The 22645-nt window shown below is 23.3% G+C and overlaps 1 protein-coding gene across 5 annotated transcripts in view; it reads left to right on the top strand.

Annotated features, from left to right (window-relative positions):
* The window catches only part of LOC122500564 (protein bric-a-brac 1), a 111033-nt gene that overhangs the window by 31136 nt on the left and 57252 nt on the right, over nucleotides 1–22645 (top strand). For 2 of the 5 annotated variants that reach the window (XM_043609554.1, XM_043609555.1), the window contains exons 2-3: nucleotides 15064–15208; nucleotides 18793–18957. In XM_043609554.1, the coding sequence (XP_043465489.1) occupies nucleotides 15071–15208; nucleotides 18793–18957 (303 nt within the window). In that variant the 5' untranslated portion in view covers nucleotides 15064–15070. Of the gene's footprint in view, nucleotides 1–11529; nucleotides 11654–15063; nucleotides 15209–18792; nucleotides 18958–22645 lie in introns of those variants that run through there. The other 3 variants (XM_043609552.1, XM_043609553.1, XM_043609551.1) reach the window with 3 other exon arrangements.

The following is a 22645-nucleotide window of genomic DNA, read 5'->3' as shown; positions in this document are numbered from 1 at the left end:
AAAATTGGGATAAAACAATTTTAAGAGAATTACTATTTTTAAAATTATTTTCATATAATTTTTAGAAGCTAATTTTCATTAATTTTCATTTTTCAATTTAAACTTGAAAATTTTTCATTAAAATCTTTGAGAATTCAATATTATTTTCAAAATTTGCAGTTAAAATTCATCCAGAATTGATTTTTAATAATATTGGTAATAAAATACTTGAAAAAAATCAATTAAAAAAAAGAAATTTCAATTAAATTTCAAATTTCCCAAAATTTCAAATATTCAAAAAATTTTTTAATTTTAGCTATACCTATATTTTAAAAATTTAATTAGAAAAATTATTCAAAAATAATTTTTTTAAAGATTTATCTGCAGTTATACTTTTTACATTGTAATAATCGAAATAAAGTTGCAGTTTATACTAAAAAATTAAAAATGTGGTATTTTGATAAAATATTTGGAAGAAAAGTCGAAAAAGTCGAAAATTTTGAAACTATGATACAGTCAAACCTGTCGAAGTGCACCTGCATTTTAAAAATGTTGTTGGATTCAAAAATGTCCAACAAAAATTATTTTCACTTAGTTCTAGAATATTATTGTATAAAAATATTACAGAATTGAATTGTAAAACAATTTTCCAAGGATTGTTTATTACTTTAATAAAATTTTTAAAAATCAAGTTGCATTCCGACAGGTTGCGCTGTATGTTATTTGTAATCTTATCAAATTATGAAAAAAAAACGAAAAACAAAAAATGAAATTGAGACAAAAAACGATTCAAAATTGTTTCAATGCAACAATAATTTTGATTCGCTTTTTGTCTCAATTTGATAATTCTAGAAAAATTGTGATATTATTTTGAGATTTGAAAAAATATAAATTTTTAAAAAGTAACTTTTTCTTGTTCTTTGGTATTGAATATTGTAATAACAATTTGAAAAAAATACAACTTTTAATATTCATACAGAATGAAAATAATTGAGGAAGAAATGTTATGAACCGAACGAAAATAGTTTATAACTTTGTCGCGGATTTTACTAGTTTCTAATTTTAATTTTTTTGATTTTTTAATGTAAAAAAAATTTTTTTGTACTAATTCCAGAAGCAAAAATAAGTTAGCCAACATTCTACTGACAGTTATTTTTAAGATTATTATTTTATTATTAGAGCTGATAAATTAGAACCGAATTACAATCAAGTACCAAAAATTAGTACTAAATTAGTACCTTTCTTTTTTAGAATGAGAGAAGAAACAATTTTTCCCCGAAATATAAAATTGAATAATATAAATTAATATTTTGGAAAAGTCCTTTTTTCGAATAAGATTTTCCCGTGCGGACTCGTGTATAGTGCGGCAGACCCCAGAATCTAGAATTCTCTCTCACTCTCAGCCCCAGGGTTGGTTCAGGACGTGCTGCGAAAAGAAACCCCCGACAACCGAGGAACGTCGATAACGTCGGAAAAACGTAAAAGGCGCGGGCTAGAAGGAAGCACGAGGGAGAGGGACGGACGAGAGAGGGAGAAAAAAGAGAAAAAGAGAGAGAAAACCAAGATGGGTGGTGAGAAGGGGGTGCAAGGGGGGGGGAAGGGAAGATACCATGAAGAAAAGGGGCCAAGAGAAAATAGCGTCTTCAGTATGGTGGGAGGAGGGAAGGACGAGAAACGAGTAAATGAAACTAAGGGAGAGAAAAAGAAGGAGGGACCGAGAGGGAGAATAACTTGAACAAAGAGAGAGAGAGAGAGAAAACTTGCACTGGGAACATGGTAGACTATAAGAGCTGAAAAGAGAGAGAGGAGAGGAGAGGAGAGACTGCTAGAGAAAAAGAAATATACACCATCAGAAGCGAGATGAAGAAAGACACAAAAACGAAAAGAGTAAAAGAGAGAGAGAGAGAGAGAGAGAGAGCTTGGCTTGGAGACCGAGAGAAAGAAACGAGAGGGGGAGGAATTGAAAAAACCCAAAGAAAAATTGAGATGAATCGTATGGAAGGGCGGAACAGAGAGAAAACGAAGAAACGCGCTGTCTAAAACTCTGAGAGAAAGAAAGATTGAAGAAAACTTCCTTTCAGTGAAACGTCTTGGAGAAACTACGATATATATATATGAGAACCTAACGAGAAACGATTGAATGGACACTATATAATGCAACCCCCCCCCACTAATCTATAGATTTCTTTCATCATTAACTGTGGTTTTCGCACAGGGTTTTCCTAATACGGAGAAAATGACTTTGACGCTCGCTTAGTCGCTTTGACGTTCGAGTTGTTTTTACCTGAATTATTTGAACACTCTTTGTAAATATATAGTAATGTTAGTGCCTTAGTGGTATAATAATACTTTTCAAGTGTCTTCGTTCGAAACTCATGAAATCATGAATGAATGAAACTCATCGTTAATTGCTGCTTCCACTTCCAGTTTTTTTTTGTATATAAAATAGCAAGAGTGTCCTGGAGTAAAGGTGGCGGATTTCTGCTGCAGATGGCAGCACAATGCAGACGCACTTTTCGAAACTTGTCATCAATTTTCTTTTCATTTCACAATTACCCAGTTTTCCTTCTATTGGTTTTAGAATCGTGTAATGAAAAATCAATATTAGAATATTATTTGAATAATAAAGGAGGAAATTTCGTAAAATTGCTTTGCTTACTATTTTCCTTCTAGATATGCAAGAAAATAAGAAAAATATCGATTTTCGGTTTTTCTTTTCGTTTTGAAACTTGGGAAAATAGTTTATTTTTAGGAAAACTGAGAATTAACGCCCTTTTTGAATCTGAATTTGTTTAAAATAATTGATTTTTAGTAAAATGTTGGCTGACTTTCTGCTTCTGGAATTAGTAAAAAGTAACTAATTGTTAGTAGAAGATAACTAATTGTAAGTAGAAGAAAACTAATTAGTAATTATAAGTGGATAAATAGGGACAATAAAATAATTAGTAATTATAATTAGTATTATACTTATAATTAGTAATTATAAGTAGATAAATAGGGACAATAAAATAATTAGTCACTATAAACTATTTTATTAGTAAATACTGTAGTTTATTTATTTTTTTCATTTTAAACTAAATGACGATGGACAGAACGTATTTTATATGCAAATTGATGAATTAATCACTGAAAAATATAAATTTTATAATTTTAGATAATTATATAGTTTATAATATTTTATAATTTTAGTTATTTTAATTATTTTATAATTTTAGTTTTTCGACTAAAACCGTTTACATTAAGGTAACTAAATTTTTGACGGAAGTTTTTTCTTCAAAAATGACAATTTTTTCGACTTTTCCTACAAATATTTTGTTGAACTTGTGTCACTTTTTCCAACTATTTTCAAAAATGACGAATTTTTTCTACTTATTGCAAAAACGACAATTTTTTCGACTGTTCCTATACAAATATTTCAATAAATAACACTTTTTTTTTAGTATAAAATGCAATTTCTTTCGATTTTTAGTGTGAATATAACTATAGTCAAATCTTTCGAAAATTATAATTATTGAATAATTTTTTAAGATATAGTTAAATTTTTGCAAATATATAATTAAAAAGTTTTTAAATAGTTGAATTTTTTGACAAATTTTATTAGAAATAATAATTGATTTTTTTTTTGTGTATTTCACTAAAATTTTCGAAAATGAAATTTTGATGAATTTCAATTGCAAATTTCGAATATAATTAAATTCTCGGGAAATTTTAATCAAAAATCTTCAAATAAAAATTTTTTGAATGAAAATTAATGAAAAATTAGCTTCTAAAAAATTATACTAAAAAATTTTTTTGAATCATTAAGAAATTAAATTATTTTCGGAAAATTGCACTACAAATTGTATTTTTCAAAAAACTAATTTTAAAAAATTTTTTATCACAATTTTTTAAAATTTAATGATCTTGAAAAAATTGTAAATTAAAATTTTGGTTTTTAAATAATTGAATGTTTGTTAAATTTTATTGAAAATAATTGATTTTTTTCAATAGTATTTCATTAAAATTTTCGAAAATCAAATTTTGATAAATTTCAATTGCAAATTTTGAAAATAATTAAATTCTTGAAAAATTTTAATAAAATAACTTAAAGTAATAATTTAATAATAAAAATTAATATAAATTGTATAAAAAATTTTTTTTTTGAAACAATTTTTAAAATTTTTTATTGTACATAATTTTTTTCAATTGTTTTCAAATTCAATTGTTGTCAGTATTTTCCATTACATATTTTCGAAAATCCAAATATTTACAAAATGTAATTACAGTAAAATTTGTTTGAAAATCTACTTGTTTAGAATTTTTTAAATTCTTAAAAAATAATCAATTTCAAAATTTCTGAGAATTTTTTATCACAATTTTTTAAATTTGTAATTATTTTCCAAGAAAAAAAGAAATTAAAATTTTAAAGAAATCGTTAATTCTGTTAAATAAAATTAAATAAATAAAATTGTTAATTAAATTTTTAAAAAATTAATTAATTAAATTGTTAATAATACATTTTTATATATTTGTAATTAAAATTCCCCAAAAACTTGATTATTTTTAATTTTTTTTAAAAATCAATTATTTTTCAAAATTTTTTTACTAAATTTCAATTATTTGTAAATTTTTCAATTATACGTATGTAATTGAAAATTAAATTTTTGTAATAACACGTAATAAAATAATTGACTTTTTGTGTTTTTTAATTGCGACTAAATTGCCTTTTTTGCGTCTTTATTATCGAATTATTTCAAATCTCGATTGTTTTTTAGATAAATATTTCATCCCCTTATTATTTTTCCATTTGGAATTAAGATTTTCAAATTTAATAATTTATAAAAATTTCTACTATAATTTTTCACAAACAATTGTCAAGATTTTAATTCAATTTCACTGGGAAAAAAATTATTTGATTTAAATAACGTATTATTTGTGCGTTATTAAATAAATATTTACTTAAATCAAATAATTTTTTATTAAATCAATTTGTAATTGAAATAAATTGTATTTGAACCAATAATTTCAATATTTGAAGCAAATACCAGTTAATTGACTGAAAAAAAATGTTTTTGGACACCAAAAAATAGAATTTTTCTACTTTGATATTTTTTTGTAGTATTTTCGATAAAATTCCCAGAAGTGTCCCTGATTTTTTCTCCCAAATTTCCCTGACCTACATCAACTCTATATAAATTTTCGAAAACATAATTTTTTTGCAAAATAAAAAATTCGTTTGTTTACGAATTTACAGCATAAATGCCGGAAAGTGCAATTTTTGTATTTTCATTATCATTAAATAAATAATCAGTCCAAGAAACTCTTTTATGATAGGAAGCTTTCTCTAAGTTCTTTACTTAGGATATCAAATACCACTTGAGGTAAAATTTCATCTAATGTATCTGGCCTACTTTCGGAAATACACAGTAAAACAAAAAGAGAAACATTCAACTTTTGATAAAAGTTTTGCAAAAGATTTTCAAAAGTGCGCGATAAAAAATTTCTGATCTTTTGGTGTCGATGCAATTATAAATGTCCGCGTGCATCTGGCATTCTAATATAAAATAGAAGTTTACAGATTCTATCTTTAATCACTTATGTTCATAAGTTACGTGAATCGTGCAGTATCTTTTATAAATAGGTTACCTATGTGACTTTATGTTTGAAAGTCTGATAAAGCAAGATAATGAGGACAGAATAATATCTTGTTGACTGTTTTAATAAAAAAAAAAAAAAAATAAAGAGAGAACTGAGCTTTTCCACCTTCTTCGTCTTTTTGTTTCAAAACAAAAATTAAAAAACGAAATTATATTCCGCTATCACAATTAATAATAATTATAATCATCAGCTTAACTATAATTTGACAAAGAATTTACAACCCACTTATAACTGTAATTAACTCGTAATTTTAAATTATATTTTGCAATTTTTGTCTATAAAGCCGGTTGTAAAAGTTAATGAACTTAAAGTTTTGAAATGAAAACATTTTTTGATCCGCTAAATTGTAATATACCCAAATAATACCGAGTATATACTAATAATAGTAAATAGAAAAATAAAAGTAGAAAATAGAATTAAAGAAATATTTCTTCATTGATTGAAAGTGAGATATAAAATCCTAGTATATAACGAATAGAGGAAAATTTTCGAGAATTTAGAACAGATTAGAAATATAAGAAATATATCTTCAATATAGTTGATCGATGTCAAGAAAGAACGAAGGAGGCAAACAAAAGTGAGTTTCTTTTTAAGATAAAATAAGCTCTTAAGTCGGTAGAGTACATGATTGATTTTTTCTGCAACACTTTTAATTGAGACACTATATCGAGATACTTAAACACTTTCTCAACAATATCAAAACAGCGAATGATCATTTATTCTTGAATCTTGATTCGAGATTCAAGAATTTGATTCAAGAACTCGAAGGTTCGAGATTTAAAAATTTGATTCAAGAACTCGAAGGTTCGAGATTCAAAAATTTGATTCAAGAATTTGATTCAAGAAATCAAAGGTTCAAGTTTCAAGATTGAAGAATTTCGAAGGCACGCACCTTCAAGATTTAAGAATATAAATGATATTTAAAACAACAAAAAAAAGAGAAAAAAAATTGTGACAACATATATTCGAAATGGGTACAATGATCTCCAGGAAATCCAGATTTTCAAGTTTCAAAAGTAAACCACTTGCATATAATTTCTACAAAAGCCACTCTACAATGTCACTCTTTTCAACAAGTTCAATTAACCTCAAGTTTCAGAAGATTAATTGCAGAGCAATTTTGAATTTCTCTCTGCAAGGCGTGCATAATCTATATACTCTTATTTTGAATAACTTTTTTCTCTTCTTCCCTCTGTTTCTCTTTTTCATCCTCTATTTCTTTTTTGTTTTAATATTTTTTACAATAGAGAATGTAAATTTCAATACTTTGAATGATCTCTATATTGTATTAGGTTCAGATAATTGGATTCTAGGGCTTTCTTCACTAAAGGTCCACAATATTTTTGATAATTTTTTATCCCTCGGATATTATGATTTTTTCGACTTTTTTCGACTATTTTGAAAAAATACGACTCTTTTAGACTATTTTCAGAAAACACGACTCTTTTCGACTATATTTTGAAAAAATGCGACTATTTTCGACTTATTTTTAAAAATTGCGACTTTTTCTACTTTTCTTCCAAATATTGCAACAAAATACCACATTTTTAGAAGAAACTGCAACTTATTGCGATTTTTATAGTGTGAAAAATAACTATAGACAAATCTTTTAAAAAATTATATATCAATCATTTTTTCTAGTTAAATTTTCGAAATATACAATTAACAGGATTTTTAATAATTGGATTTTTTTAAAAATTGAATTAAAAATAATTAATTCTTTTCAAATATTTGATTACAATTTTTGACAATTAACTTTCAAATAATTTTAATTGCAAATTTTGAAAAGAATTGAATTCTCGGAAATTTTATTAAAAAATCTTCAAGTGTAAATTAAAAAATGAAAATTAATGAAAAATTAGCTTCTAAAAATTATACTAAAAAATATTTTTGAAAAAAGTAATCCTTATATTTTTATTATTTCAATTTTTTAAAATTTAATTATTTTCAATATTTGTAATTACATATAATATTTCCGAAAATTCAAGTACATGTAATAAATAATAAATTTACATTTTTTAGAATTATTTTTAACATTTTGGAGGAAAAACAATCATATTTAAAGTTTTTTAATTAAAATTCTTTAAAAATTTGATTATTTTTCCAAAATTTAATAATTTTTAAAAGATTTTACCGCAAATTTCAATCGTTTGAAATTGTTTCAATCGTATATAATTGAAAAACTCTATTATCTTTCAAAAATTGTTTAAAAATATTTTTAAAAAATTAATTTTATGATAATATTTTTAAAAATCTAATTCTTAGAATTGATTTATCATAATTTTTGAAGATTCAATTCTCTTTGAACAAAGTAAATTAAAGAACTTAAAAATTTATACCTTTTAAAACTTAATAAAATTTCGGAAAAATCATGTTTATATTTATAATTTGAATTGTTAAAAACTTTTTTTTTAGTTTTCAAAAATTTAATTATTTTAAAAAGATTTTACCAAATTTCAATTACCTTAATAGTTATTACCAAATTTCAATTATATCTTTAAAAGATTTTACCAAATTTTAATTATCTTTAAAAGGTTTTACCTAATTTCAATTATTTTTAAAAGATTTTTACTAAATTTCAATTCCTTAAAAGATTTTATCAAATTTCAACTATTTGGAAATTTTTTAATTGTAGGTAATTGAAAAATTATTTAAAAATTTCTTTATTACAATTTTTTAAAAATGATCTTTACAAAAATCTTAATTAAATCCTTCGCAAGAATTCAATTATTTTAAAAAAGTAGTAAATTTTCTCAAAAAATTCAATTATTTGAAAAAATTGTAATAAAATTCATTGCAATAATTTAATTATTTTCATAAATAATTAATCGATTATTCGGTAATTCATTTTTTAATCAATTTTTATTAGAAAATTCTAAAAGAATTCAATCATTTAAATTAAAAAATAAATCCTGCGATGAGTTTTATTATTTATGAAAATAATTAAAAATTTTTCCAAAAATGTTATTAAAATTTTTCTAAAATAATTGAATTTCGGTGAAGAATTTTATTATTTCTAAAAATAATTGAATTCTTGAAAAGAACTTTGTTAATTTTTTTTTTAAATAATTGAATTCATGCGACGAATTTTATAAAAATGTTTTAAAATAATTGATATTTTTCGAAAAATTTTATGAAATTTTTTATATATTAAATAATTGAACTCATGTGAAAATTTTATTATTTATGAAAATAATTGAATTATTTCAAAGAAATTTATGAAAAATTTTATAAATTATTAAATTCCTGTGAAATTTTAACAAGAATATTATTCAAGCTTTTAAAAATAATTGAATTTGGAAGAAGAATTTTATTATTTATAACAATAATTGAAATTTTGACGAGAATTTTGAAAAAATTTTTGAAGATAATTAAATTTCTGCGAAGAATTTTATTACTTTTGAAAATAATTTAATTCTTTCAACGAATTTTATTTAAGTTTATAAAAATAATTGAATTTCGGTGAAGAATTTTATTATTTCTAAAAATAATTGAATTCTTGAAAAGAACTTTGTTAAATTTTTTTTAAATAATTGAATTCCTGGGACGAATTTTATAAAATTCTTTTTGAATAATTGATATTTTTCGAAAAATTTTTTGAAATTTTTTATAGGTATTAAATAATTGAATTCCTGTGAAAATTTTATTATTTATGAAAATAATTGAATTATTTCAAAGAAATTTATGAAAAATCTTGTAAATTATTGAATTCCTGTGAAATTTTGCCAAAAATTTTATTAAAGTTTTTGAAAATAATTGAATTTCGAAGAAGAATTGTATTATTTAATAATTGAAATGTTGACGAGAATTTTAAAAAAATTTTTGAACATAATTGAATTTTGGAGAAGAATTTTATTATTTTTAAAGACATAATTGAAATGACCAGAATTTTTTTAATTTTTGAATATAATTGAATTTCTGAGAAAAATTTTATTACTTTTAAAAATAATTGAATTTCTGGAATTATTTGTAACTTTTCCAAAATTCAATTTTTTTTTTAGTATTTTTAACTTAAATTCTTTTATCAATCTAGTATTTATGAAAATTGTAAAAATGATTCATTAAATAATTTATAAGTCATAATTTTATGATAGTTCTTGTAAAATTAAGTTATTTAAAAAGAAATTATTGTCTGAAATAGAAAAAATTCAAGGTTTTGTATTAAAATTCGTATGGTTATTTTATAGTTTACGAGGCAAACAAAAAAAAAACATCAAAATTCAGAGTTTTTTCATGAATTTTTAAAATTCAATTTTTTCCAGTACTTTTACTAAAAATCCCTGACTTTTCCCTGACTTTCCTGACCAATTTTACTTTCCCTGACTTTTCCCTGTAGCAACCCTGCAAAGTTAAGGCAAATGATTTCTGTAAATCAACAAAAACTTTTTTTCCTTAAAAACATACATTTTGTCTCAATTTCATATCCTTCGATGAACTACAGAACAATTTGAATCTACTAGGAATTTTTTTCCTAGTAAAGTTGAGGAAAAAAGTGGAAATCAGAAAAAAATGAAATTTCTGTAGCAACTTTTTTTTTATTCCATCATTATCATCATCTTTGGATGTATGATTGCGTATACACGAAGAAGTCAGAGGAGAGGCTGATTGGTAAATCTGCCAGGTGTATTAACCAAACACTATGTGAGCAGGTGAATGCAATAATCCTGCTCAATCTGCTCAGATTGAAAAGGAAAATACAAAAATATCGATGGAAAGTGTTTTTTTTTCTTCGTTACAAGTTACATATAGAGGTACATACTCAAAATGAAAAATAAAAAATAAAAATACAAAAACCAACAATCGTATATAGACACAAGATTAGTTGAAAAATGTAAGATAGAATGGAATGTGGGAGAGGCATAATAAAAGAAGAAAAGAAAAAAAGTTGAAAGAGAAAAAGAATGGAGAGATAAAAGAAGAATGAGAAAAGAAATAAAAGCAAGGAGACTTGAAAGAGAAATAAAGCAACTTCTTCAAAGGGTATGAGAGATAAGGATGCAGATTGATAGAGGAAGAAAGCGAGAGAAAAGAGAGGGAGTGAGAGAAAAGAGAGGAAAAGAGAGAGAAAGAGAAAAAAGAGAGAGAAAAAGAGAAAGAGAGAAAAGAGAGAAAAAGAAAGAGAGAGAGAGATAAAACAAAAAGAGGAAGAGAGATATAAGGAGAAAAAGAGAAAGAGAGAAAAAGAAAGAGAGAGACAGAGATAGAGAGACAGAGATAGAGAGAAAAAGAGAAATAGAAAGAAAAAGAGAGATAGGGAGAAAAAGAAAAAGAGAGATAGAGAAAAAAGAGAAAGAGAGATGAGAAGAGAGAAGTAAATGAAGTGAGCTTAGAGAATTTTCGTTATCGTCTCACGTCTAAGCAGCTGATAAAAGTCCGTGTGCCTGCGGACAGATAAGGAGAATGTGCCGTATAAAGAGTCACATAGATAGAAACTGATAAAACACGATTCAGAGAACAGGTGAATGTCGACGGACCAACGCCCTGAACTTTGATCATCAACACCTCGCCAAAAAAAAAAAAGAAATTTTCGTGAAAAATCCCCCCTGCTCGGTTTTTACATCCCCCTTCTTTTTTTTTTTGTTTTGTTTTGTTTTCCTCAAGTGAAGTGAAAATATGAAGAAATTGAAAAAAGATTTTTTTTTGATTTAGAGAAACGTCGCAAAAGTGTTTTTCCCCAAGTCGCTCATCTTAGATTATCAGTCTTCCTTCAGCCACTCCTCGCAGACGTGGATCTTTTCATGTCTCCTCACCTTCATCTTTTTTTTCTTCTTCATCTCTTCTTTTCTTTTCTTCTTTATATCTTTGGTGTCTACGGTTTTAGTGCTTGCCGGTTTGCTTTTACTCTTTTATCTTTTTCGTAAGTTCTTTCTTTTTTTTCTTTCTCTCTCTTTTATCGTTAGTATCGTCGTCTGCTCGATTTTGTCCTCTCTTCTCTTGTTCGCATTCATATACATAGCACACGGCTTGCCCGCTGGTGATATATCGGTGAGAAGGACCTTTTTATGGAGACTGGTCCCTATTGGGGTGCACACTACAGGTACTTGCCACGTGTTATTCGCAACGAGTTGATGGCGCTATTATCGATAAGTAATTTTACGAATGTGTGTATGTATAAGTGTGCGCGCACTTTTTTCCCCAAAACAACAACCAAAAAGCAAATGCTCATTTATTTTCATCTATGAAATTTATAGTTTGACAAGGAATTTGTTATTTTGAATTTCTTCACAATAATTCTAATACTTTCAGTCATTTTATGGAAATTCAATTTTTTCAAACAAAATTTCAGAATTTTATGAAAATTCAATTTTTTTTTAAATTTTTGATTTTTTTCCAGATTTCAATTATTTTTATAAATAATAAAACTCATCGAAGAATTTCAATTATTTTTATAAATAATAAAACTCATCAAAGAATATCAATTATTTTTAACACTATTTTAAATTAATTAATAGCGAAATTCAATTATTTTTACAAATAAAATTTTCCACGAGAATGCAATATTATTTAAAGTAAAATTTTCATAATATTTATTGTATTGCGAAAAAATTAATTATTTAAAATGTTTAAAACAATGTTTACAAAAATTCTTATGAAGAATTCAATTATTTTCAAAAATTACAAAATTTTTCACAGAAATTCAATTCTTTTTAAACATTTTAATAAAATTCTTGGCATTAATTCAATTATTTTCATAAATAATAAAATTCTTCTCAGGAATTCAATTATTTTTGAAAATTTTAATAAAATTTTTAGGCAACTATTCAATTATTTTATATAAATACTAAAATTCATCGAAGGATTTCAAATATTTTTTACCTAAAATTTTACAGGAATTGATCAAAAAATTGTAATTATTCTTAAAAATTTAATTTCAATTCTTCGAAAGAATGCAATTGTTTAAAAAAATGTTTATAAAATTCTTTGCAAACATTCAATTATTTTTAAAAATAATAAAATTTTCAGGCATGAATTCAATTTTATAAGAAGATTTTTATAAAACTCTTTACGAAAATTCAATTATTTTTTTAAATAATAAAATCGTCACTGGAATTAAATTATTTAAAACATAATTTTATTTAAATTCTTCGCAAGTATTCAATTATTTTTTTAAAAAAAATTAATAATGTTCTTTCCAAGAATTCAATAATTATTTTCATAAATAACAATATTCATTACAAGAATTCAAATATTTTTAAAAGTAATAAATTTTTCTTGAATATTCAATTATTTTAAAAAGTTCTAATAAATTTCGCAAGAATTCAATTATTTTCAAAAATAACAAAATTTTTTACAGAAATTCATAAAATTAAACATTTTATAATAAAATTCTTCTTAGGAATTCAATTATTTTAAAAAATATTTAATAAACTTCTTAGCAACTTTTAATTATTTTCATGAATAATAAAATTCACCGCAGGATTTCAATTATTTTTAATAAAATTATACAGGAATTGCTCAAAAAATGTAATTATTCATAAAAATTTAATATAGTGAATGTTGTAGACCTTATTGTTAAAATTCAGATAATATTTAATTTCTATTCCCCGAAAAAATCAATTATTTTAAAAAATGTTTTTTTTAATTTCTTTAAAAAAATTAAATTTTATTAAACAATTTTATTAATATAATTTAAAATAATTGAATTTTTCCCAGGAATTCAATTATTTTCATAAATAATAAAATTCTTCTCAGGAATTCAATTATTTTTGAAAATTTTAATGAAATTCCTAGCAACTATTCAATTATTTTCAATAATAATAAAATTCATCGCAGGATTTCAATTATTTTTAATACAATTTTATAGGAATTGCTCGAAAAAGTAATTATTCTTAAAAATTTAATTTCAATTCCTCGAAAAAATCAATTATTTAAAAAAATGTTTTTTTTTTAAATTCATTGGGATTATTCAATTATTTACAAAAATATTATAATTTTTCCCAGGAATTCAATTAGTTTCAAATATTTTAATAAAATTGTTCGAAAGAAATCAATTAGGTATTTTAAATACAATATCAATTTAATTTTTTTTGAAATAATTCAATTATTCTTTTAGATTTTAATAAAATTATTTCCAAGAATTCAATTATTTAGATAAATAATTCTAAATAATTCAATTATGTCGATAAATAATAAAATTATTCCCGAAAATTCAATTATTTTGAGGCATTTTAATAAAATTCTTTGCAAAATTCAATTATTTTTATAAATAACAATATTCGTCTCAAGAATTCAATTATTTTTAAAAATTCTAATAAAATCGTTCGCAAGAATTCAATTTTATTATTTTCATAAATAATAAAATACTTTTTAGGAATTCAATTATTTTTAAAAAAATTTTATAAAATGCCACAGACAATCAATTATTCTCAAAAATTTTAATAGAATTCTTTGTAAAATTTAATTTTTTTTTTAAACTTTTCGCAATTTAATGATTTTCAATATCTACTAATTTCATAAAATTTACAAACAGAATTCAATTATTTAAAATTTTTGTCGAAAAATCTTCGTAAGAATACAATTCTTTTCATGAATAGTAAAATTTTCTCAGGAATTTAATTAGTCGAAAGAAATCAGTTATTTAACATTTTTTATTAAAATTATTCGCAGGAATTCAATTATTTTTATAAATATTTAAATTTTTTCATGAATAATAAAATTCGTTGCAAATAAATAAAGAAATAAATTCGTTGAATAATTTATTAGCAATAGAAGAAGAAAAAAGTAAATATTTTTGATGAAGATTAGGAAAAAGTAAGGAAAATAAAATATAGAAATGGAATTTTTGTCAGTTTTGTGAAGTGTCTAAAATGAGATTTTTTGGTTGTCAAGTTTAATTTTTTGATAGCCACTTTTTTACGATTTTTTTTAGTTTCAAAGCTACTTCTGGCTTCTTTTTTAAAATTAATTATCGAGTGCGAAGTCTGTAATGCCTTCAATCAATATAAAGAATAGAAAAGAATAAACAAAAGTAGATTATCTCAGCCAGTTGATTAATGAATGTAAAACAAAAATTTCTCCCTTTTTCTTGTACAACGAAATAAACTTTCCAATTTCATCTCTGAGATTTTAAAATTTTGATAGAATTTTTATTCCTATTCTGGGAAAGAAAAAGGTAATACGAAAAGAAGTGAACGGAATGAAATTGAGATCTGCTGTGTAAAAAAAAGGAACCTAGTCAAGTCTTTACGAGAAGCAGGTGCAATATAATTTTTTTTATTACTTACCTCCTTGTACCTTTATTCAGTTTCTGTGCTGCAAATGAAACGAATCAGGTTTTTATGTCAAATGAGAGGGATTCTATCCTTTGATTCTGTCCTTCGAGAAACATGTATGAAAATTAAGAAAAAATTAAGTTTTCGTAATGTAATTGTGATTATAAAATTATGTTTAGAATTTGAGATGTTAAGAGAAGGGGGAAATTAATAATGAAATTGTTTTATTTTTCAGTGGAGGCATGGCCGGGCAGCATTACTGCCTGCGCTGGAATAATTACCAGTCGAATATGACGTCTGTCTTTCACCAGTTACTGCAGACTGAAGCTTTCGTCGACGTCACTCTGGCTTGCAATGAAGCATCTCTAAAGGCACACAAGGTATTCATTATTTTTATTTTATAAAAGAATGAAAATAAGAAATGATGATTTTCTTCTAAAGAAATAATGTCTTTTATGTGACACTCTATATGAGAAAAGGGTCTACCTTAGGGGTAAAAAATATTAGATTTTTTCTATATTCGAAAATTTGTACTACGTTACATTTGCTAAAATAATTGGACGAAAGAAATTATTCTCCCAAATTTTAATACGATTCTTAGAAACAATTTAAGGAATTTTAATAAAATTCCTTCAAACGATTCAATTATTTGCAAAAAAAATTTTTGAAATTTAAATTATTCTCAATATCCAGGTATTTTCATGGAAAATTTCCCAAAAGAATGGAATTGTTTAAAAAAATATTTATAAAATTCTTTGCAAACATTCAATGATTTTAATAAATAATGGAATTTTCACAGAAATTCAATTATTATAAAATTTTTTGTAACTATTCAATTATTTATTTATGTAAATAATAAAATTTTCACTGGAATTCAATTATTTAAAACACAATTTTTGTCAAATTCTTCAAAAAATGCAATTTCTTAAAAATTTTATTAAAAGTCTTCTCAAGAATTGAATTATTTAAAAAAAAAGTTAATTAAGTTCTTCGCAAGAATTCAATTATTTTTATGATTGTATAATTACTTATTTCTAATAAATAATAAAATTCTTCTCAGGAATTCAATTATTTTTGAAAGTTTTAATAAAATCCTAAGTGAAAATTCAATTATTTTCATAAAAAATAAAACTTATCGAAGGAATTTAATGATTTCCAATATAATTAAAATTGAAAATCTTCTAAAGCATTTTGTTATTTTAAAAAAAAAATTATAAAATTCTATGGAAGAATTGAATTATCAAAAAAAAAAACATTTTTAGTAACATATTTTAAATTATTTTTTAATAAAAAATAAAATTCTTCTTGACACTTAAATTGTTTTCAATGCAATTTTAATTTTATTTCGTACTAGAATTCAATTATTTTTAATACAATTTTTAATGAATTCCTCGAAAAATGTAATTATTCTAAAAATTTGCTTAAAATTCTTCGAAAGAATTCAATTATTATTATAAATAATAAAATTCTTATGGATTCAATTATTTTTATGAATAATAAAATTTCTATGAATTCAATTATTTTTATAAATAATAAAAATTTTAATAAAATTCTACGCAAACATTTAATTATTTTCATAGACAATAAAAATTTCACGGGAATTCAATTATTTACAAATTTTTTATAAATCCAAGAAAAATGTATAATTATTCTAAAAATTTTCTTAAATTTCTTCGAAGGAATTCAATTATTATTATAAATAATAAAATTCTTATGAATTCAATTATTTTTTTAAATAAAATTTCTATGAATTCAATTATTTTTATGAATTTCAATAAAATTCTTCACAAGAATTCAATTATTTTCATAAATAAAAAAATTCTCCTCGCAGGAATTCAATTATTTCTATAAATAATTAAAATTCTTCGAAATATTTCAATTATTTTAAAAACTTTTATTAAAATTATTTTAAAAAATTCAATTTTAAGAAATAATTAATTCTTTACAAACAATCATTTTTTATCGCATCAATAATAAAATTTAAACAAATATTGAATTATTTAAAAAAAAATTTACAAAATTTCTTTACAAGCATTAAATTATTTTCATAAATAATACAATTTTTATACAGAAATTCAATTATTCAAAAAAATAATAATAATAAAATTCGTTGAAAGAATTTAATTATTTTCATAAATAATAAAATTCTTTGCAGGATTTCAATTATTTTTAATATAATTTAAAATAAATTCTTCGAAAATTTCAATTATGTTTAAATTTTTATTAAAATTCTGTGAAATAATTCAATTATTCTGATATTTTTATTAAAATTCTTCGAAATAATTCAATTATTCAATTATTTTAAAAATTCTCTATAAAATTATTTTAAAAAATTCAATTTAAAGAAATAATCAATTTCTTACAAAAAAATCATTTTTTATAGCATAAATAATGAAATTTTTACAGAAATTCAATTATTTAAAAAAATGATAATAAAAATCGTTGAAAGAATTCACTTATTTTCATAAATAAAAAAATTCTTCTCGCAGGAATTCAATTATTTTTTGAAATTTTGATAAAATTCTTTATAAGATTTCAATTTTAAGAAGTATTCAATCAAGAAATCATTTATTTTTGTATTTTAAGCATTGAATTTTAGTTGAATTTCCTAATAAGAATTTAATTAAAAAATGAATTTCAGTTAAAATTCTAGATAATAACTGAATATTATAGAATGAGTTTTAGTATAAAAATTTCTAGAAATAATTAAATTTCAAAAGATATTTTTAAATTGAAATCTTTAAAAATTTAAATTATTATGTTGTAAAACTGTAATCAACATTTAAATCTTTATTTTCAAGAATTATTAATTTATTATTTTTCTAAAAAATGATTAAATTTGTGAATAATTATATACTTATACAAATTGCAACAACAACAAGAAAATGAATTTTAGTGAAATTTCTGTAAACAATTGAAATTAAATTTTTATACTTTATAGAATTTTATTTGTTTACTTTAAAAAATTACTTTTAAATATTTAATACTTTTAAATACAATTGTATTTTTTATGAATTTAAAATAAAATCTTAGAAAATAATTGAATTTTGCAAAAATTTAGAATTGAAGTTATTAGCAGTGGATAGAAATGAAAGTAAATTGTGGATCCAATTAAAAATTGATCCACAAAAATTTTTGCCATCAATATGATTCACTTTAGTATCAATTTAATATATTTTCAAGAAAACTGTGTATTTAAGTATATTCTCTTAATTTGAATCAGTTAAAAATCATCGATTTAACTGACAATCAGTGACTGACTTTTTGCTTCTGAATCAGTTAAAATTTAAAAATAACTGATTTTCAGTAAAAAAGAACTAAAAAATTAGTTAAACTTGACTGATTGAATCGGAAAAAAAAGTTACTGAAACATTAGTGATTTCTAACTGACAATCAGTTATTTTTAACTATTTTTCAGTAGAAATATTACTACTTCAATTAGAGACTGACTTTTTTGCTTCTAAATCAGTTATTTTTAACTGATTCATATTTAGAATGAATTAAGGATCATTAAGGGCAAAATATTTATTAAAAAGTGTTTCTGAGTATGTCGGCTAGCTTCCATAAATGATGTCACATTCCAGGGGTTGAAAGGGGTTCAAAGTAATTTGTGAAATCAACCTGTGAAATCATGCATGGAAGCTGATTGTTCATAAAAACAAGAGCGAAAACTGATCTAAACAGAACCAACAATTTTTTTTTTATCTAAGATCTACTTTTTTAATGCACCATCACAACAGTCTTTTTAAGGATTTCAAAATTGAGACAACAAACAAAAAGTGTTGCAAGGCTGTTGCCTTGCAACACTTTTTGTTTTTTGTCTCAATTTTGAAAGCTGTGACGTAATGTGTTGCTTTGTAACACTTTTCGTGTTTTGTCTCAAATTTGACACAGCATTAGAAAAGCTGTGACATATACATTGAATTGTCAATGATGATGATAATAAAATTAATTTTTTTTCTAGGTGGTACTTTCCGCATGTAGTTCGTACTTTCAAAAGCTGTTACTCTCCAACCCCTGCAAACATCCAACAATTATAATGCCCCAGGATGTATGCTTCAATGATCTCAAATTCATCATTGAATTTGTCTACAGAGGAGAAATTGACGTTTCACAAGCAGAACTTCAGGTATGAATGAATGCAGTAAATTTTCTCATATAGTCATAGTACTCCTTTATTATCTGATTCAAATAGATTCACATAAATGGAGTAATTAATTAAATTCCATTCATGCTATTCAATTTTTTCATCTGATGTTGATGAGACTGTTGTTGTTATGTAGCTGTACGTGTACACATGTGTAAAAATTAAACCTGAATATTGTTAGTCTTTCTTTTTATAAAGTATCATGAGAAAGGACTGATAAAGTAGAAAAACGACTCGAGAAGAAAAGGATGAGAATTTACATAGAATATTTACAGGATATAAATATTAACGTAAAATATTAACTATCTTTTTCTATTTGTTTTAATTATAGGTAGATTTGGTTCTTCTCTCCAAAAAAAAGGAGTAAACAAAATAATTTCTTGTTTTTTGTCTCGACTTTCTAGATACTTTTTTCCACCACAACTTCTGAAATATAAAAGAATTTACGAAAGTGTAGAAAGTGTAGGCAATGAAAACAAATTTTAAAAGTGAAAATTATATCCGAGATGCAGAACGAAGTAGCAGCAGACTTTTTCTGTTTCCATTATTTATGATCTTCTTGTATTTTTAACTCGCGACTAATCAATAAAGAACGGACTGGAATTTCAACCAATTTGTGTCCAGATTTAGAGAGAATTTTCAGAATCAGAAATTTTGTTTCTATTCCAAAAAAAAGTGTATCTAACTTAGGATCTAAATATTTTTCTATCGAATATTTCGTAACGAAGACCAGAAGGAGAATAGAAGAACAAATTTAATGTTTTTTTAATCGCTTTTTAATTATTCCCAGGATTCCGACTTTCTGGAAAGGTTTTTTAATATCCAACTTTACCACAGGTCGATATTAACGATTTCTTCTTATCCACTTTAAGGAATTATTTTCCCCGTTGTTAAAAGTTTTCTTAATAATAAAATCTTATTTGGAACTTCAAATTTATTATTTAAAAAGAGTTTCTTAAAAAAAGTTTCTTAAAAAAAGTTTGTTAGAAAAGTTTGAAAAAAGTAGGTATTAATTACTTACCGACAGAAGGTAAAACAGTTCCGTTTACCCTCCGAGTAGATCGAGAAGTATTCTCCTTTCACAAGAGATGTCGACACAGTTCTCTTTTTCTGAACATAAAAATTTATTTAACTTATTCAATAATCAGTTCGTATTTAGTCTCATGTTGAAAGTGAATTTTATCTTTAAACCATGAATTCATGGTTTAAACTTGAAAACTAATTTTACACTTTTGAAAACTTCAAAGCAACATAACGAATTATTTGAACAGTTCCTGTTTCGAACACTTGGCACATTTCGTAGTATGAATAATACTCGAAATTATTTAGAGAATTTTTAGCTTCGAGCGATATTACTTTGGAGTCTATTGAACCTAAAAAGTATATATTTGTTTACAAAGAATTTAAATTACTCATAATATACGAGAGTTTATTGAACCCTTTCGTTAGATACAGAAAAAGTTATTTGTTCTGAATCAGATGATTGTTTAATTAATCAGTTTTACACCTGCTATAAACAAATTTTTTATAGCACTATATAAATGCTCGTTTATAAATTTTATTCTTATCATTAACAAATATGTAATTTAATAGTTCATTTCGTATTTTATTTTGATAGTTCGTTTTTATGTTTAATTTCATACTTTTTAATTAAATTTAATTATTTTATTATAATTTGATAATAATTTAATTATTTCATTATCATTTAATAATTTTTATTATAATTTAATAATAATTTAATAATTTTTATTATAATTTAATAATTTCTTTTATATTTAATTTTATTAATATAATAGTTCATTTCGTACTCTCTAAACTTAAATTAATAAAAATATTTAGTAATTTGAATTAATAACTGACTTTTTGCTTTTGAATTAGTAAAGTTTACTAATAAATTAGTAGAAATTACTATTTTTACTTTTGAATTACTTTTTGCTTTCGAATTAGTAAATTTTACTGATAAATATTCATTTCCACTAATTTATTAGTAAACTTTACTAATTCAAAAGCAAAAAGTAATTCAAAAAGTAAATTTTACTAATAAATATTCATTTCCACTGATTTATTAGTAAACTTTACTAATTCAAAAGCAAAAAGTCAGTCACTAATTCAAAGTAGTAAAAAATTTTACTAACTCAAATTTGGAGAGTATTTCAATGAAAATTTCTTTTCGTATTTAATTTAATGGATTATTTAGTAGCTTTTTTTAGTTTTTAAAAAATATTAACAAATGTAATAGTTTTTTGTTAGTATTTAAGTTAATAGTTCGTTTTATATTTAATTTAGTAATTTGTTTAATTTTTTATTTACTGGTTTATTTTAATATTTTTTTTATTGTTTAATATTTAATTTACTAGTTTGTTTAATATTTAATTCAATAGTCGATTTAATATTTAATTTAACGAAAAATTATTTTTACTCCGAAATTTTGAAATATTATTTAATATAAATAATTATTTGAATTCGAATATTTAGGCCAAAATCTAAATTTGAAAAATTTAATATTTTAAAGAAAAGAAAGTAAAAAAAAGAAAAAAAAATATGCACAAATAATAAAAGAAAATTGGAATAAAAGAAATTCGTATTTTCTTTTATTGTTTGTGCAAATTTTTTTCCGTTTTTTTTTCTTACTATCAAATCAATCAAACATTTTTCACCCACACCGATGGTTTGTATGTGCGAAAATATGCGAGCCGGTCTCTGAAGATCGTTTGAGTTTCGTCATTTTGCAATTTTTTTTCTTTTGCTCCGCCGGGCGCGACGTGTTGGCACGCAATGCGCTGTGATTGGTGCTCCTCACGAAGTTGTGTTCTACACTCGTGTCTTGCTCGCAGAATTTCTTCCATAGGGTGAAACCATACAGACTGCAGAGCATCGATTATGCCCCGAAAATTCGCCAAAATTCCACGTGGTCTGAGTTTACAATTTATATATCGCAGCAAATTGCGTCTGACTTGAAACTTTTCAATATCCCTCATCATAAAATCCGTATTTAAATTGTTTTTGCGATTTTTGGAAATTATTATATTGTTTTATGGAATTTTTCTTCTGTATTGATTCTGGTTTTTTTGCTTATAGGAATTAAAGACTCTTAGTATTCTAACCGCACTCTTTATAAAAACTGAATTAGTTCTTCTTCAAAATAATTCAATTATTCAATTATTTTAAAATTTTTTAATAAAATTATTTTTAAAATTCAATTTTTAGAAATAATCAGTTATTCATTCAATTGTTTTTTTGTATTTAAATACAGTAGAACCTCGATTATCCGAGGTAATGTGGGGAAGAGGTACCTCGGATAATCGAAAACTCGGATAACACGGAACCAATGAAAATTTCAAAATTTTAAATTATTTTTCATGTGTTTAAAGTGTTAGAATAATATTAAATGACAAAAATGGACGAAATTTTAAATGCAATGATCACAAATAGTGGTTTTGTAAAATTTATTTTCCAAATTTAGTCGCTCGATCCGTTTTATCCGAGTTATTCCGCATTATCCGAGCATGTTTAGTGGGGACGCATGACGATTCCCGACAAAAATCCTGTATAATATTCGATAGACCTTATTTCATTTGTCAAAATTTCTTTTTCATGTAATTTTCTTTTATAAGAATAAGAATGTGTTCCAAATTGTTTATAAACACAATGTTTTTTTAATTAATGCTAA

Source organism: Leptopilina heterotoma, unplaced genomic scaffold (assembly GCF_015476425.1).
Source record: "Leptopilina heterotoma isolate Lh14 unplaced genomic scaffold, ASM1547642v1 Lhet_19, whole genome shotgun sequence".
NCBI classification, from domain to species: Eukaryota; Metazoa; Arthropoda; class Insecta; order Hymenoptera; family Figitidae; genus Leptopilina; species Leptopilina heterotoma.
The sequence above is the reverse complement of the archived record's forward strand: the minus strand, read 5'-3'. Positions and strand labels throughout refer to the sequence as shown.